The sequence below is a fragment of the Capricornis sumatraensis genome, chromosome 4 (assembly GCF_032405125.1).
Source record: "Capricornis sumatraensis isolate serow.1 chromosome 4, serow.2, whole genome shotgun sequence".
NCBI lineage: Eukaryota > Metazoa > Chordata > Mammalia > Artiodactyla > Bovidae > Capricornis > Capricornis sumatraensis.
In genome coordinates, this window is record NC_091072.1 from 140,840,955 (window position 1) to 140,857,033 (window position 16,079).

The window sequence follows — 16,079 nt, forward strand, 5'->3', positions numbered from 1 at the left end:
GCTCCCCCCACATATTTCCGGGAAAAAGGTCTGCAAACGGGGCACCTGTCACATCTGTTCAACACATCTCTCATGTAAGGTGAGCTGCCGGGACCTCCTCCAGACGACCTGTGGGCACCTTCACTCTCACAACCTGTCTATTGACATGTCTGTCACCTTAGTCCTGCTAAGCAGAGGTATCCTTAAGGCTAAAGCCTGTCACATTCATTTTTGCATCCTCGGTGCCTTGCAAAGCACCTGGCACATAAAGCAGCCAACTGCTTTCTGAATAAAAGGAGCAAAATCAAGAATATGAAAAAGGAGTGGTTGGAAACAAAACAAACAAAAAACCCAGAAGGCAAGGTTATGCTCAAAAATTCAAGAACAATCAAGGGACTTCCCTGGTGCCCCAGTGGTTAAGACTCCGAACTTCCAATGCAGGTGGTGCAGGTTCGATCCCTGGTTGGGCAACTAAGATCCCACATGCTGCATGGTGTGGCCAAAAAACACGAAAATTAAGACTGATGTAGAATATGTGGGGAGAAGGGAGCAAAGTGCCTGAACTGTAATCACTGCTAGCAAATGCTGGGAGCAGAAAAGAATCTTTTTTAAAACTAAACCGGAAGATGACACACAGCGATGATATCAGGAGGTCCCCTGGTCTGGAGTCCCATGGACTCAGCTGATCTGGTCCCAGGAATACTTGGGGAAACTTAGTACTGAGGTCCAAGGACAGCTGATAAAGGATACATGCAGCCGACTTCTGTAACAAACAATCCTCTACGTCACGCAGCAACCCTATCAGAAGCATCATGTTCGCTCTCGCCAGTTTCACACTCACTTTCAGGATGGGCAGAAGGCCCAACTCACTTCCCCACTTCTCGCAACAGCTAATAACGACTGGACATGTAGGTTTTACAGCTTCACTGTGCCTAGTCCTTGAAACTGTTAATTAAATATATACAACCAAGGGGACTTACTGGGGGCGTGGAGTGGTTAAGACTCCAAGCTTCCACTGCAGGGGATACAGGTTCAATGCCTGTTTAGGGAACGAAGATCCCACATGCCACATAATGTGCTCAAAAAATTGAAATAAACAAACAAGCTAAAAGCAAGTAACAAACTGGCTCACTCTTTCAGACCTTGTTGCCAGAGCAGCAATTTACATGGTAAATCATGGCAATACATGTTATCTCCCAGACTTCCCAGGGATGCTCTCATTAACAGACTTGGCTGTCCTTCCCTCTTCACGTCCCTACCAACTCCACATCAACTGTGTGACTCATCTTTTTCTGGGTGGTGATGGGTGATCCCTTCTCTACCAGACCACAACTCCTTGAGGCACAGACCACTCTCCTTGTTAGCTCAACAGAACCAGTGCAGCTCTATGTAAGGAGCACAGCAGGTCATATAAGAAACGCAGTCCTCCTCACATCCAGTGGCACAGACTTTTGAACCCACTGGCTGGGGTTACGGGCACAGCAGTCTGACATAAAGGTCAAGGTCATGAACTCCCCAGAATCTCCAAGCTGTACAATTTGGATCCCAGTTTTACCACCGCCAGCTGTGGGGCTTCAGGTACGTTCCTTCACCTCACTATGCCTCAGTTTTTCCCATCTGCAAATAGGGATAATAACATCAGTCTGTCTTATAGGAACACTGAGGGATAAATCCATTCATAATATGTATATACAACAGTGCATAGCACATAGAAAGTACTATGTGTTCACTTTATTATTATTTTTTATAATCTATAACCAAATCAGGCTGGTCCATCTTATGTCCAAACTCATGGCCTTACCACTGAGTCCTGATATATAGCAAATCATGCAAATTACCAAATGACTAAAAAAAAATCTCTAAAAAGTGAATGGGGGGAGTTTTTACTTCAAAAGCTGATCAGACATAAGCGGAAAAAATACATAAATATAATTAAAGTTCAATCATATAAGTCAATTTCTAGGCTAGAGGTTCTTCCCCAAAAAAAAAAAAAGAATTATACCCAAATTGCTTCCACATATTGCACAAGCCCTGGGAAGATATTTCTAATGCTCTCTACAATGTACCTAAACTTTTATTTCAGGGCCTGAATGATTAAAAAGTAGCTAGGAGGTTGTGCATGTGTGCTCACTCACTGAGGTGTGTCCGACTCTTTGTGACCCCATGGACTATAGTGGGGCCAAGCTCCTCTGCCATGGAATTTTCCAGGCAAGAGAAAATTTCTAGGCAATTTTCTCCTACTGAAGAGGGTTGCCATTTCCTCCTCCAGGGGATCATCCCAACCCAGGGATCAAACCGGCATCTCCTGAACTGGCATCTCCTGTGTCTCATGCATTAGTAGGCAGACTCCTGGGAAGCCCTAGAAGGGCGTTCTCTGCCTCCAACCGTAGCTACTGTATCAGTTTACAGACTGCAGCTCAAATCCACTTAAATGAAGACTGCAGGGCAAACCCAAAAGCCCCATGTACCTATGCTGAAAATGTAACTTTTTTGTTTCTGAAGTTGACATGTATCAGCTGGGGTCCCCCCAGAAAACAGCCCACTCAAGTAGGGTAAGTTGTGAAGGTTTAATAAAGACATAAGATGTGGTCAGGGTGTAGAGAAATCACAAGAGACAGTACAGTCCCTCAGAACTGTGACCACTCCCAGGGCCCAAGAGACAGGGGAGGAAGGAAGGAGTCTCAGAAGCCAGGAAAAGAAGGTCCGTGGGAGGACCACCTTGAGACAGACTGTGACCTCTGATCAAGGAGACCCAACGGGGAAAGCCCGGGAAATAAATACCCTCTGGTTACTCTGCCTCTCCTCCAGCTTCTGGCCTGTGCTCCCCACTGGCCAAACCTAATGGAAGCCTGCAGACCGGGGAACCTGCTGACTTAATGCATACAGGTCCGCTTCTCATCCCTCAGGGAGCAGGATGGGAAGCAGAGACAGAGGAGCAAACAGATGGGGTCAGAGGAAAACACCCAGGCAAGACGTACATGCGTAAGGATATGTTAGAACATCAGTAAAAGCTTTCTGCCAGGGATGAGAGCCTATGTTTACTATCATCTAAGAGGCCGGGGAGAACGGACTCAGGGAAAATTCAAGCAACCAAAGCGCTGGTGCTATTCAGGGCAGGCGTGTGGCCAAGAAACCTTGTCTCTGGATCTCAGGGTCGTCGCTGAACAGGGCGGCCACTGAAAGTGCCCTGCAGCTCTCACTTGCCATGACTTCTTCAAACAGGCATTATGTACAAGCTCCTGCATGAACCTGACTTATGTTTAATGCCCAGGGATTCTAGCTGCCCTTAGTGAGAGGCACAGGCAGAAGTTGGTCTGTGTATCATATTTTATCTAGGGATGACCAGGTTCATCGGGTACGAGGGATTGCCAAGGGCTTTCTCCTCACTGTAGGCTCATCAGCTCACAACCCCAATGCCTCCCTTATCTCATACCCTCCAATCAACCAGCTCCTCCCACCCAGGCCTCCAAAAGCCACCCTCTTACCGGCCGCACTCCCGTTCCCTGACGGCACGAAGGAGAGGAGCACGTCTCGCAGGCCGTCTCCATTTACATCCGCCAGGTCCAACGGCGACAGGTCCCCGCCTGATGGACACAAGAGACACAGAGCCCTCAGCAAGTGACACAGACCAGCTCCCTACTCCAGGCTGGACAGGGAACACTCCATAAAAACCAGGCAGATCTCAGCTCCTAGATGAGATACACAGACCCAGTTCTGCCTGTGCCTCTCACTAAGGACAGCTAGAATCCCTGGGCATTACACGTAAGTCAAACGTGAGAAGATTCTGGAAGGAGGAGAGAAGGCGGATTGGCTGGGAATGGTAAGCCCCAAGGAAGGACAATCTGGGGGTTCCCCTGGGCTTTCTTTGACCTCACATATCCCAGGGAAGGTGCTGCAGAAGCTGGCATCCCAGAAATGCCAACAGGGACACACAGGAAGGCCCCACAAAAGCTGGTCTCCAGCCAAAGGATAGGAAAGGCGCAGCCCAGCAAGACGAAGAAGTTTTCAATAATAACCATTCTACTCCAAAAACCACAGATAAAACTGTGGCCCCACCCCAGCCCACAGGACAGGCCAAGTGGAAACCCTTTCCAGGTAACAAGGTCCCTCTCGCCCCAGGGTCATGTCAGAGAAGTTGGGTGAGGAGGCTGGACTCTCATCCTCACCCAGCAGCACTCAGGCCTCCACACACAAGGGAAGCCTAGAGTCCTACCTCCACCAAGCATTCACAGGGCAGCCCCCCCGCCCCTGGTGTCCTCAGAAGCCTGGACTTCCTCCTCCACCAAGCAGTAACAAGGTAGGCAGCATCACCCCTCCACACACACACACACACACATAGTGTGCAGTCAGAAGATGACCGTCAAATTCAGAGAGAATTCACACGTGGCTGCTGGAAGTGTAAGCTGGTACAACCACTACGGAAAATGATTTAAAATAAACTCCTAGACATGTGGGCTTCCCAGGTGGCTCAATGGTAAAGAACCTGCCTGCAAAACAGGAGACACAGGTTTGATCCCTGGGTCAGGAAGATCCCCTGGAAAAGGGAATGGCTACCCACTCCAGTATTTTTTTGTTTTTTCCACTCCAGTATTCTTGCCTGGAGAATCCCATGGACAGAGAAGACTGGCAGGCTATAGGCCATAGAGTTGCGAAAGAGTCTGACACAACTGAAGCAACTTAGCACGCACACATGCCTAGACATACAACACGCCCTGCAAACTAGCAATTTCACTCCCAGGTTTACGCTCAAGGGAAATTCTTACATACTCCATCAGGAAGCACAGTCAGGAATCTTCTTAGCGGTATTGCTGCTGCTGCTTAGTGGCTAAGTCGTGTCCAACCTCTTTTTCGACCCCATGGACTGTAGCCTGCCAGACTCCGCTGTCCATGGGATTTCCCAGGCAAGAATACTGGAGTGGGTTGCCATTTCCATCTCCAGGGTAGTCGTACTACTTTTTTTTTTTTTTTGTATTATTTACTTTTAAAAAATAGAAGCCACCTAAATGCTCACCAATAGTAAAATGGATTGCTAAATCATGGGATATTCACACCATGGAAAATTACTGGTGAAAATAAAGAAACTCTAGTGACAGTACATTGATAACAGATAAACCTCAAACATTTTCTTTAAATATGCTGAACAAAAAAGCAAGTCACAGAAGACCGCATGATTATATTTATATGACATTCAAAAACAGGCAAAATTAAAGGGTGGATCATTTAGGGATACAAATCTATGTGGCAGAATTTTAAACACAAGTAAAGGAATACCTACAGGAAACTCAGGACAGTGGAACCCTTTGGTGGACAGAGGGGGATAAGGTGAGGAGGTGAAGGACACGTGGGGAATTATAAGGTCTACGTACACAGATTTTTCTCGGCCTCAACCTCAGGTAATAAGACTGTTCTTTTTTCCTGCTATAGGGAGAGCGTTTTTCACCTGGGAATTTCATCTCCTGCTTTTAGGAAGGCTCGAAGGTCAGCGGCCCTCTTGCACCTGCTGTTGTTCAAACGCCTTCAACACAAAACAGCCAATCCACCAAAGTGCCACAGTTGGGCTTGTGTGTTCTGAGCCCCTTCTGCCTGGTACAGTTTACAAGAGACAGGAGCACTCAACACTAACAGTTAGATGGGATCTCCAGACCTGATTCAGAGTAAGTTGTGTTAAAGAAACCTGCTTTACCACCTAAGTGTCCATCGCCAGGAACAGATAAAGTTAAGATGTGGTACACTGCTATATTCAAAGTGCATAACCAACAAGGATCTCAGTAAAGATACAGCACATGGAACTCTACTCAAATTATGTGGCAGCCTGGATGGGAGGAGGGTGTGGGGGAGAATGGATACATCTGTAGGTATGGCTGAGTCCCTTGGCTGTTCACCTGAAACTGTTACAACATTGTTAATTGGTTATATACCCTGATACATAATAAGAAGTTTAAAAAGAAAAGATATATACCTTGTATACAAATATGCATACATATATACAATGGAATACTACTCAGTCATAAATAAAATGAAATTTGCTATTTGCAGCAACATGGATGGACTTGGAGGGTATTCTGCTAAATGAAATAAGGCAGACAAAAGACAATACTGTACAGGATCACTTCTATGTAGAATCTCAAAAATACAACAAAACAGTGACTCTAACAAAAAAAGCAGCAGACTCACAGCTACAGGGAACAAACTAAAAGTTACCAGTGGCGAAGAGGAAAGACGGGCAGAGCAACATAGAGGATTTTGTTAAAAGCGGTTATTATGGGATTATAGGAAACTACAGGCAAGAAACTTCTGAAAACTGTAAAGCACTGTAAAATTTAAAGAATCTTTCCTTCAATAAAAAATATAATAAAAATAAAAAATAAAGAAACCTGCTCCAAAATGAGTCAAAATAGCCAGAATTACTTCAGTAGCAACATTTCAACCATTAAGAGCAGGAAAAAAAAAAGTTACTGCAACAAAGCAACTCTCTTTTTCTGGAAAAGAAATTATTTCATAAATAACAATGTCCTACTGTAGAGCACACGGAACTATATTCAATATCCTATGATAGCTCATAGTGGAAAGAATCTAAAAAAGAAGCTATACAGATAAAACGGAATCACTTTGCTGCACAGCAGGAGCTAATGCAACATTGTAAATCAACTATGAAGGTGAAACTGTTATTCCTTTTGTCATGCCCAACTCTCTGCGACCCCATGAACTGTAGCCCACCAGGCTCCTCTGTCCATGGGATTCTCCAGACAAGAATACTGGAGTGGGCTGCCATTTCCTCCTCCAGGGGATCTTCCCCACCCAGGGGTTGAACCCAGGTCTCCTGCACTGCAAGCAGATTCTTTACCCTCTGAGCCACCAGGGAGGCCCCCCAAATCAACTGTATTTCAATAAAAAATAAATTTTAAAAAATTATTCGAAAATTCCATTTAGACCGGGCTTCCACGATCAGCGACTGCCCAAGTGCCCTACAGGAGCCCTACAAGGCCTCTGGCCTGGCTGGGATGGGAGCTTCGCTTTCTCTGTGAATCTTCCTTCCCCCAGCTCTGCCCTCCCGATCCAGCCTCAGCTGCACATCTGGAGCCCAGCAAACCAGGGCTTTCTCCTCTCCGCATCCAAATAAGACCTTCCCCAGTAGAAACACAGCCAGCCATCCTCCCAAGATTTTGGAACCGTACCAATCCATCTTTTTGTCTTATGTCCAACTTTAACTTCCAAACCGTCTCTGCACACAGCAAGAGAAATGGTAGGTGACATGCATTAACATGTAAAGACTTGAAGGAAATTTTCAGTGTCATCAGGCACTTTCCAGAATGACACGCGATGGAGTTTTACAGACTGAAACCCCCCCACCCTACCCCCTCCAGCCGCTTACCTCCCTGGGGACCCAGGTGGCGGCTCCACGTGCTGTGCAGGTCTCGGGGGGGACAGGGGATCAGGAAAGCACACACGAGTACTAGGACCATGGAGACCACCAGCATCAGCAGAAAGACGGATGTGCGCACGTAGGACACGACAGAGGAGGCAGCCTTCTGCTCCAGGGCCCCCAGGGGCTCCAAGGGGTACCCCTCGGGGGTGACCTCGGAGAGACGTGGCTTCCCAGCCCCTGCAACCTCGGCATCCGAGTCAGGCTCCGGTGCCTCCCCCAGTGGGCTCTTCCCGTTCTTGACCCCTCCGTTCTTCTGCTGCAGGTTAAGCACCAGATCATCTTCACTCTCATCACTGTCGGCCTGTGTGAGGGGGTCATACTCCCCCAGGTCCGGGCTTTTCTTTCCTGAAAAGACAGAAAGCCAGATGGTCAAGGGGGACTTGCAAGGAAGACCCTTCAGTCAACACACGGAAACTGGAAACACCTAGGAGAACACACAGAACAGAGCAGGTCTAGGCTGATAAGCCTGGACCGTGGAGCCATCTATAAAAACAGATGCCAGCAAAAGCGGGGAAAGGATGGGGGAGAAAAAGAAAGAAAATCACAGTGCTCTGGAACAGGGCTCCCCAACAGAGAACTGGGTCACACAGCAGGAGCTAAGAGGTGGGTGAGCAAGTAAAGCTCCATCTGTATTTATAGCCATTCCCCATCACTCAGCTTCCCCTGTGGCTCAGCTGGTAAAGAACCCGCCTGTCAATGCAAGAGATAAGGAATCGCTGGGTTACGAAGATCCCCTGGAGAAGGGAATGGCAACCTGCTCTAGTACTCTTGCCTGGGAAATCCCAGGGACAGAGGAGCCTGGCAGGCTACAGTCCATGGGGTTGCAGAGAATCAGGCAGGACTGGGCGCTCGTGCACGCACACACATACACGCTCCATCACTCACATCACTGTCTGAGCTCTGCCTTCTGTCAAATCAGTGGCGGCATTAGATTCTCATAAAAGTACGAACCCTACTGTAAACAGCCCATAAGAGGGATCTAGTATTCCACCAAGCCAGTCCCTGGTGCCAAAAAGGTTGGGCACTGCTGTTCTAGAATTATCACTTTCATGAGTTTAAGAACATTCGAAAAGAAACAGAAAATAGCTAACTTCAAATACTAGTTTTTTTAAAAAGTTCTGTTAGTTTGTGTGATTCTCAGTAACGAAAAGACCATGGCTCTTCCATGGGCCTTCAGTTCAGTTCGGTTCAGTTCAGTCGCTCAGTCGTGTCCAACTCTTTGCAACCCCATGAATCGCAGCACGCCAGACCTCCCTGTCCATCACCAACTCCCAGAGTTCACTCAGACTCACGTCCATCAAGTTGGTGATGCCATCCAGCCATCTCATCCTCAGTCGTCACCTTCTCCTCCTGCCCCCAATCCCTCCCAGCATCAGGATCTTTTCCAATGAGTCAACTCTTCACATGAGGTGGCCAAAATGTTGGAGTTTCAGCTTTAGCATCAGTCCTTCCAAAGAACACCTTGCATACACCTAATGTGTATATTTCCTTTGATTTTCTTAGAGTGGTGATGTTCCAATCTGTCCCATGACTCCTCTAAACTTTCTGAACCATTGTTCTCTGCACACCGCTCCTCACAGACCAATATGTGCGACTTCGCAGTTGCTTCTGGGCTTCACAGGTGGCACAAGCGGTAAAGAACCCTCCTGCCAACACAGCAGATGTAAGAGACTCGGGTTCAATCCCTGGGTCGGGAGGATACCCTCTAGGAGGAAATGACAACCCACTCCAGTATTCTTGCCTAGAGAAGTCCATGGACAGAGGAGCCTGGTGGGCTACAGTTCATGGGGTCCCAAAGAGTCAGACACAACTGAAGCGACTTAGCAGACAACTGTTTCTACGGAAACCACGAAGAAAGTCAAATGCTGAAAGCCACCTGGAGACATCTTACCAAAAACTAGTTTTGAGAACCTTCCTGAGAGTCTAACACCCTTTCAGTACATGTTTCAATAAACAGTGGTTACCTGAAAATTGCTATTCTGATCCTGCAGGCTGGGAGTGGTGAAATCTAGCAGGCATGTGGAGATGGAGGACTTGTCTTGACACTGCTTTACACAATAAGCACCCCAGTTTTATTTAGATCATATCTTTGCTGGGGTGGCAGGAGGCGGACATTTACGGGGGTTGGGGGGTTAAACCTTCCTCCTCCCAAGCCGCCCCCTGCCCTAAGTGCCAGCAACTGGAGGAGTTTATGCCTTTATTTCAGGCTTATTATGGTTGTTTCGTCACTAAGTCGTGTCCAGTTCTTTTGCGACCCCAAGGACTGTAGCCCACCAGGCTCCTCTGTCCATGGAATTTCCAAAGCAAGAATACTGGAGTGGGTTGCCATTTCCTTCTCCAAGGGATCTTCCCAACCCAGGGATTGAAACTGTGTCTCCTGCATTGCATCTCCTGCACTGGCAGGCAGATTCTTTACCAATGAGCCACTGTCATGAGGATTAAATAATACATGCATGGTTCTCAATGCTGACGTAAGAGTCAAGCTCAGTAAATTTCAGCTTCTGTTATTACTGTTGGTATTCTATCTCTTCTCTGCCCTCACCCCTTCTCCTCATCCCCAGGTTAAATATCTCTACTTCTTCAACCCATTACTTGAAGAAGCATTATTTCAAGTGTCCATGACACCTTGGTCCCTCTCCTCTGGACACAACATGCCCATGCTCTTCAAAGGACAGTTCCCAGACCTGAATATGGTCCCAGGGGTGCAGTCTGACCAGGGGAGGGCAGAGGGGCCACTACAATTCAAAACCTGTAACTAGGATCAAACCAGTCAATCCTAAAGGAAATCTACCCTAAATATTCATTGGAAAGACTGACGCTGAAGCTGAAGCTCCAATACTTAGGCCACCTGATGCAAAGAGCTGACTCACCGGAAAAGACCCTGATGCTGGGAAAGACTGAAGGCAGGAGGAGAAGGGGGCGACAGAGGATGAGATAGTTAGATAGAATCACTGACTCAGTGGACATGAATCTGAGCAAACTCCGGACATAGTGGAAAACAGGGAAGGCTTGCATGCTGTAGCCCATGGGGTCACAAAGACTCACAACTAAGCAACTGAAAAACCACCACCACCATCTAGGATCAGGCCAGCTTTCTTGGTCATCCCATCACTGATTCAGCTAACACTGATTCAACACCTGATTCAACTAAACCTCCAAAGCACTTTCTACATATGCTCAAGCCGTCCTACAATTACATCATTTTTAGCATCAAGTGAAAAATTCAGCATGGACACTAACTGAATTCCATCTTCCTAGTCAGTTTCCAGCCCGCAACAAATACAGCCTAAAACAGCATCTCTGCCCAAAGTGAAATTATGACTGTCATACTAGTGAAAAAAACAGTTTAAAGGAAATCCATTTTCATTTTATGATATACTATCACAGGGAAGAAGAGAACTTGACTGCAAATGCTGCAGAGACTTGTAAATTCTTTAATAAATCTATAAATTACAAGCATTCTTTGAAAATCAAAGCCTCTGTCGAACTGGTCCCTCTAAAAAGATTATGTGCTGCTAGTTAACGATGGCAAAGGATGGCCTTTCTGTCAGTCTCTCCCTAAAACCAGAGGGGAAGAAAAAGAAACAAAAATAGAAAAAGAATAAAAAAGGAAACAGCCACATCCCCGAACTGTAATTTATGAAAAGTCGTTGCCAAAGGCAGTGAAACTTGCATCCAAGTGAGGAAGTAAGAATAGGGACATACATCTCAGGTCTCCATCAAGGAGCCGAGTTCACGGAATTAATAATAGTGATGACATGGATGACCAATGGAAATGTACTAAGAGCTAGTACGCCAGGCACTGGTCCATGCACTTACAGGGGTTAATGCATTTAATCCTCACAACCACTCCAGGAGGTAGGTGCCATTATTATCCCCATTTTATCAACAAGAAGATTAAAATATAAAGAGGGCAGTTGCCTGAGATCACAGAATTAACAAGAAAAGCCAGGATTCAACCTCAGGCAATTTGGTTAGAATCCACGGCTCTAACCAATCAGTTGCGCTGCCTCCCTTGTTCTCCAGATACAAAGCCAAACCAAATAACCTTCTCCTCAGAAAGACAAAGCTTGGGGGTCCCAGAAGCATCAATGAGCCTCATTCAACACCACAGCATGAACAGCCAAGATAAGACTGAAGAAGAAAGAGAACGAGCTTTTCTCTTTACAAGAAGCAGGCTGGCAGCGCGGCAGGTTAGAAAAGGTAACATTGGCAGTTCTCAAGGGGTGGATTTTTTTGGACAGTGTGGGCCCAATCAGGAGACAGAAACCAGCCACTAATTCAAACAGGACAGTTTCATGCAGAGAATGATTAAACAGTGAGAGGAAAGTAAATATAAATCTGGGAAGAGAAATCCCAAAGGTAACCTAGAATGGGGGAGACTGTAGCCCAGAAGGACAAACATGGTATGTAAAGGGTCCAGATCCACGTTTGCAGATCAGACAACAAAAGTGAGCGTGGAGCTCAGGGTCAATAAACCGACAGCTGGCACAAGTAACAAGGGACTTCCCCAAGGGCTTACAGGGTAAAGAATCCGCCTGCAAAGCAGGAGACACAGGAGATGCGGGTTTGATCCTTGGGTCAGGAAGATCTCCTGGAGGAGAAAATGGCAACCCACTCCACTATCCTTGCCTGCAAAACCCATGGACAGGGGAGTCTGGTGGGCTACCATCCATGGGGTCGCAGAATCGGACATGACTGATCATGCGCGCACAATAAGAAACAAAGAAGTAAACGCTGAACCAGCACTCTGAGGCCCCGTGACAAATGCCAGCCTGTGACGAAGCAACCTCCACAAAGGGAGAGCACCGGCGGGAAAGGGATTTGAGTTGACAGCCTAGATTAGGTTCCAGCCTCAGCTGCCCAAATTTATTCAGCCTCTGCCCACCAGGCAGCCAATAGCTGGCTGTAAAACAGCCGCCCATCTAAATACGAATAGAAATCAGAACACAGCCGTCATTAGTACTCAGTCCATAAGCTACTGCAAAATTCTACAAACATTCAAGAAAGAAATTATAACAAAACCCAGCAAACAAAAACCCAGCTACAGAACAAATGCTGGACAAATGAAACCACAAAATGGAAGAAACAGTGACAGATACTTCCCCCTAGAATCCAAGAAATTCAAGCAATTATCTTCTCTGAAATAAGGGTTCATGGAAAAACAGAACATTTCTAAGAAGAAACGATGATTCAACAGAGAAGATGAAAAGTAAACAAGGAGGACTCGGGAAAATGATGGAAGAAAAGAATAAAACAGTCTTACAATAAAACAATCCCCTTATTGGAATCGGCAAAAAGAACTTAAATGGCTGAAAAGAGCATAGAGATGTTAAGGTTAGACTGTGAAAATCAAGCGAGATGAAACGGAAATAACAAGGGCTGGCAGTTTTGCGCACTTACTATACTCTCTTTCAAGCCCTTTAACTGCCTTAGCTCAGTAAATGATCACAGCAACTCTTTGAGGCAGACACAATATTATCTCCATTTTAAAGATGAGGAAACTGAGGTTTGGAAGTTTAAGTAGCCAGCCCATAGTTAAACAGCAAATAAGTGATAGTCCAAGGATTCAATCCCAGGCAGTCTGGCTTGAAGGCTGTACTATCGCGGCACTTCATAAGAAAAATAGCAAGGTATTTAAAAGGACTAGAAAGAAAAGGACAGATATAGAGGGACAAAAGTGATCCAATCTACATGTAACTGAAGAAGAAAACAGAAAAGAAAATGAAACCAAAAATGATTTAAAAGACATACAAATAAAGCTCCTGCAGTTAAGTGTTAGTTGCTCAGTCATGTCCAACCCTCTGGGATCCCATGGACTGTAGCCCATCAGGCTCCTCTGTCCATGGGATTCTCCAGGCAAGAATACCGGAGTGGGTTGCCGTGCCCTTCTCCAGGAGATCCTCCCAACCCAGGGATCGAACCCAGGTCTCCTGCATTGCAAGTGGATTCTTTATAATCTGAGCCACCAGGGAAGCCCGTACAAAAAAGGTTCCTGCAGTAGAGCAAGACCTGAAACTGCAGAATAAGGTGCCCACTGAGTCTCAAGAAAAACTGATACAGGGCAACCAATGCTGAAATATATCCTAGTAAAGGCAAAGAACTCCAAGGACAAAGACAGACTCCTATGAGCGGCAGTCAGCCCAAGAGAAAAAGAAGCAAGTCACGAACAGTGGGAACAAAAATCAGGCTGACTTTTCCACAGCAAAACACATTACTAAATGACAGTGTGGCATTATGGAAAAATCCTCAAAGAAAGAAAATGAGACCGCAAAATCCAAGAACTGACCCAGACATGATATTTCTGAAATACAGAGGCAAGCACAAAAGATCACATATGCTTTCTTTAAGGGATCACAGATTACAACCAGTTCTTGGCCAAATTACAGAGGAAAATAAATATTGACTTTTTTACTATTAATATGTACTTTTCCAGGACATGCAAAAGCAACCTTCCACTTAATTATTACAGCAAGTTTCAATTACAGAAGTCCTAAGTAAAATATGTTTTCTATCTATTCATGGAAAAAGAGTGAAATATATAGTACATCACTTGCCTAGTTATACTCAGGCTGAGAAGTAACATCCAATCCATGCTTCAGACCTCAGGGAATTTCACCAACCTCTTGTCTGCTGATTTCAGCCACCACCCACATTTTTAGTCAATGAAAGGTTTTCAGAAAATAAAGAGAGGACACTGATTTCAGAATGTGCTTAGACGCTCAGCTGTGTCCGACTCTGCAACCCCATGGACTGTGGCCTGCCAGGCTCCTCTGTCCGAGTGGGTTGCCATTTCCTTCTCCAGGGAATCTTCCTGACCCAGGAATAAAACCTGTGTCTCTTACCTCTCCTGCATTGCCAGGTGGATTCTTTACCACTAGTTCCACCTGGGAAGCCCGATTTCAGAATACATCACTGTAAATAAGCTTCCCACGACTGTCACTTTTAGAAAGACAGGATGCTGGGCAAACAGCAATCCCAAAATGAGATAGAGGAAAATATCAACAGGAAAGAGATGCAAGTGTACCAGCCCCAAGTGTTTTCAGGAAAACATACTATAACATATCCTACTCTGTGACATGCACTACACTTTACACAGACTATCGCCTACACTCTACTGCAACTAAAGGTAAATCACTCCCATCATGAATTAGTTTATCCAAGGGCACAGAATCATTCCAAGTTACACATAATAAAACAAACCATTACAATAACATTATGCTCTTCTATTCCCTTCAGTGTTTGACCTTTAAACTTTTAAATGAACTAAAAATATATATTCTAAGAGATAAGTTGCCCCACCAGCTGCTTTATGAATCTCACATTGTCCTTCTGTTACTAATTAACCGCATTCTACGCATGTCAGCCAAACGTCTTTCCATCTTGAGCTTGATGAAAGGATATGCAACTGAAAGACATCCCAGGGACTGTTCTTTCTTCACCAGGTTGATGGACACTGGCCACGAGCACATTACATCAGGCCTCCCTCCAGTTACCACATTTGCAAAGATCATAGTGCTGCTGCTGCTGCTAAGTCGCTTCAGTCGTGTCCGACTCTGCGCGACCCCATAGACGGCAGCCGATGAAGCTCCCCCGTCCCTGGGATTCTCCAGGCAAGAACACTGGAGTGGGTTGCTATTTCCTTGCCCAATGCAGGAAAGTGAAAAGTGAAAGTGAAGTCACTCAGTCGTGTCCGACTCTTAGCGACGCCATGGACTGCAGCCCACCAGGCTCCTCCGTCCGTGGGATTTTCCAGGCAAGAGTACTGGAGTGGGGTGCCATTGCCTTCTCCAGATCATGGTGCTAATGATGAAGATAATAACAGCTGACCCTTACTGAATAATTAACATATATCAAAGATCAACAAACTTCTTCAGAACATCCATCTCTTACTATGCCAAATAACCCTACTGTTTGGCTAACAGTGAAAGGTTCCATAATAATATTATTACTACATGTGAAGAAACTAAAGGTTAAAGAGAATCTGATAAAGAGTGGATTAATCCAAGTCGCTCTCATGCTCTTCACCACCATTCTATTCTGCGTCCTTACACATAAAAATAGTGAGGATGTCATTGTAGTGATTTTGCAGTATCTACAAATATCAAATTATTAGTACACCTGAAACTAATACAATGTTCTATGTCAGTGATACTCAATGTAAAAAATAAATAAATAAATAGTGAGGACGTTAACTAAAGTAACATGATACAGTAGCCAAAACAGGATGACAGCTTCACAGACCCAATTACAGAGTACCCCAAAAGGGCTCTCAGAAAGCAACTTCTATCTAATATGAAAGTTAACAGTTGTATTTGTGGTAGAAGGGAGAAAGGGCAAGAGGGAGAAAAGCAAAAGCATGAGGAAAAAACCCAAAAGACCCACATCACCTAAAAAAAAACATATAGCCTTTGTTCCTGGGCCTAAACTCAACATTCAAAAAAGGAACATCATGGCATCTGGTCCCATCACTTCATGGCAAACAGATGGGGGAAAAGTGGAAACAGTGTCAGATTTCATTTTGGGGGGGCTCCAAAATCACTGTGGACAGTGACTGTAATCATGGAATTAAACAACACTTGCTCCTTGGAAGAAAAAGTATGACAGCATATTAAAAAGTTGAGACATCACTTTGCTGACAAAGGTCTGTGTGGTCAAAGCTATGGTTTTTCCA

General features: G+C 45.5%; 1 protein-coding gene across 1 annotated transcript in view; it reads right to left on the reverse strand.

The window, feature by feature from the left end:
• The window catches only part of FAM234B (family with sequence similarity 234 member B), a 37,672-nt gene that overhangs the window by 18,788 nt on the left and 2,805 nt on the right, over positions 1-16,079 (reverse strand). The window contains exons 2-3 of the mRNA XM_068971325.1: positions 7,352-7,750; positions 3,465-3,563 (exon numbers count right to left, since the gene is read on the reverse strand). Coding sequence (XP_068827426.1) covers positions 3,465-3,563; positions 7,352-7,750 — 498 coding nt within the window. The remainder of the gene's footprint in view (positions 1-3,464; positions 3,564-7,351; positions 7,751-16,079) is intronic.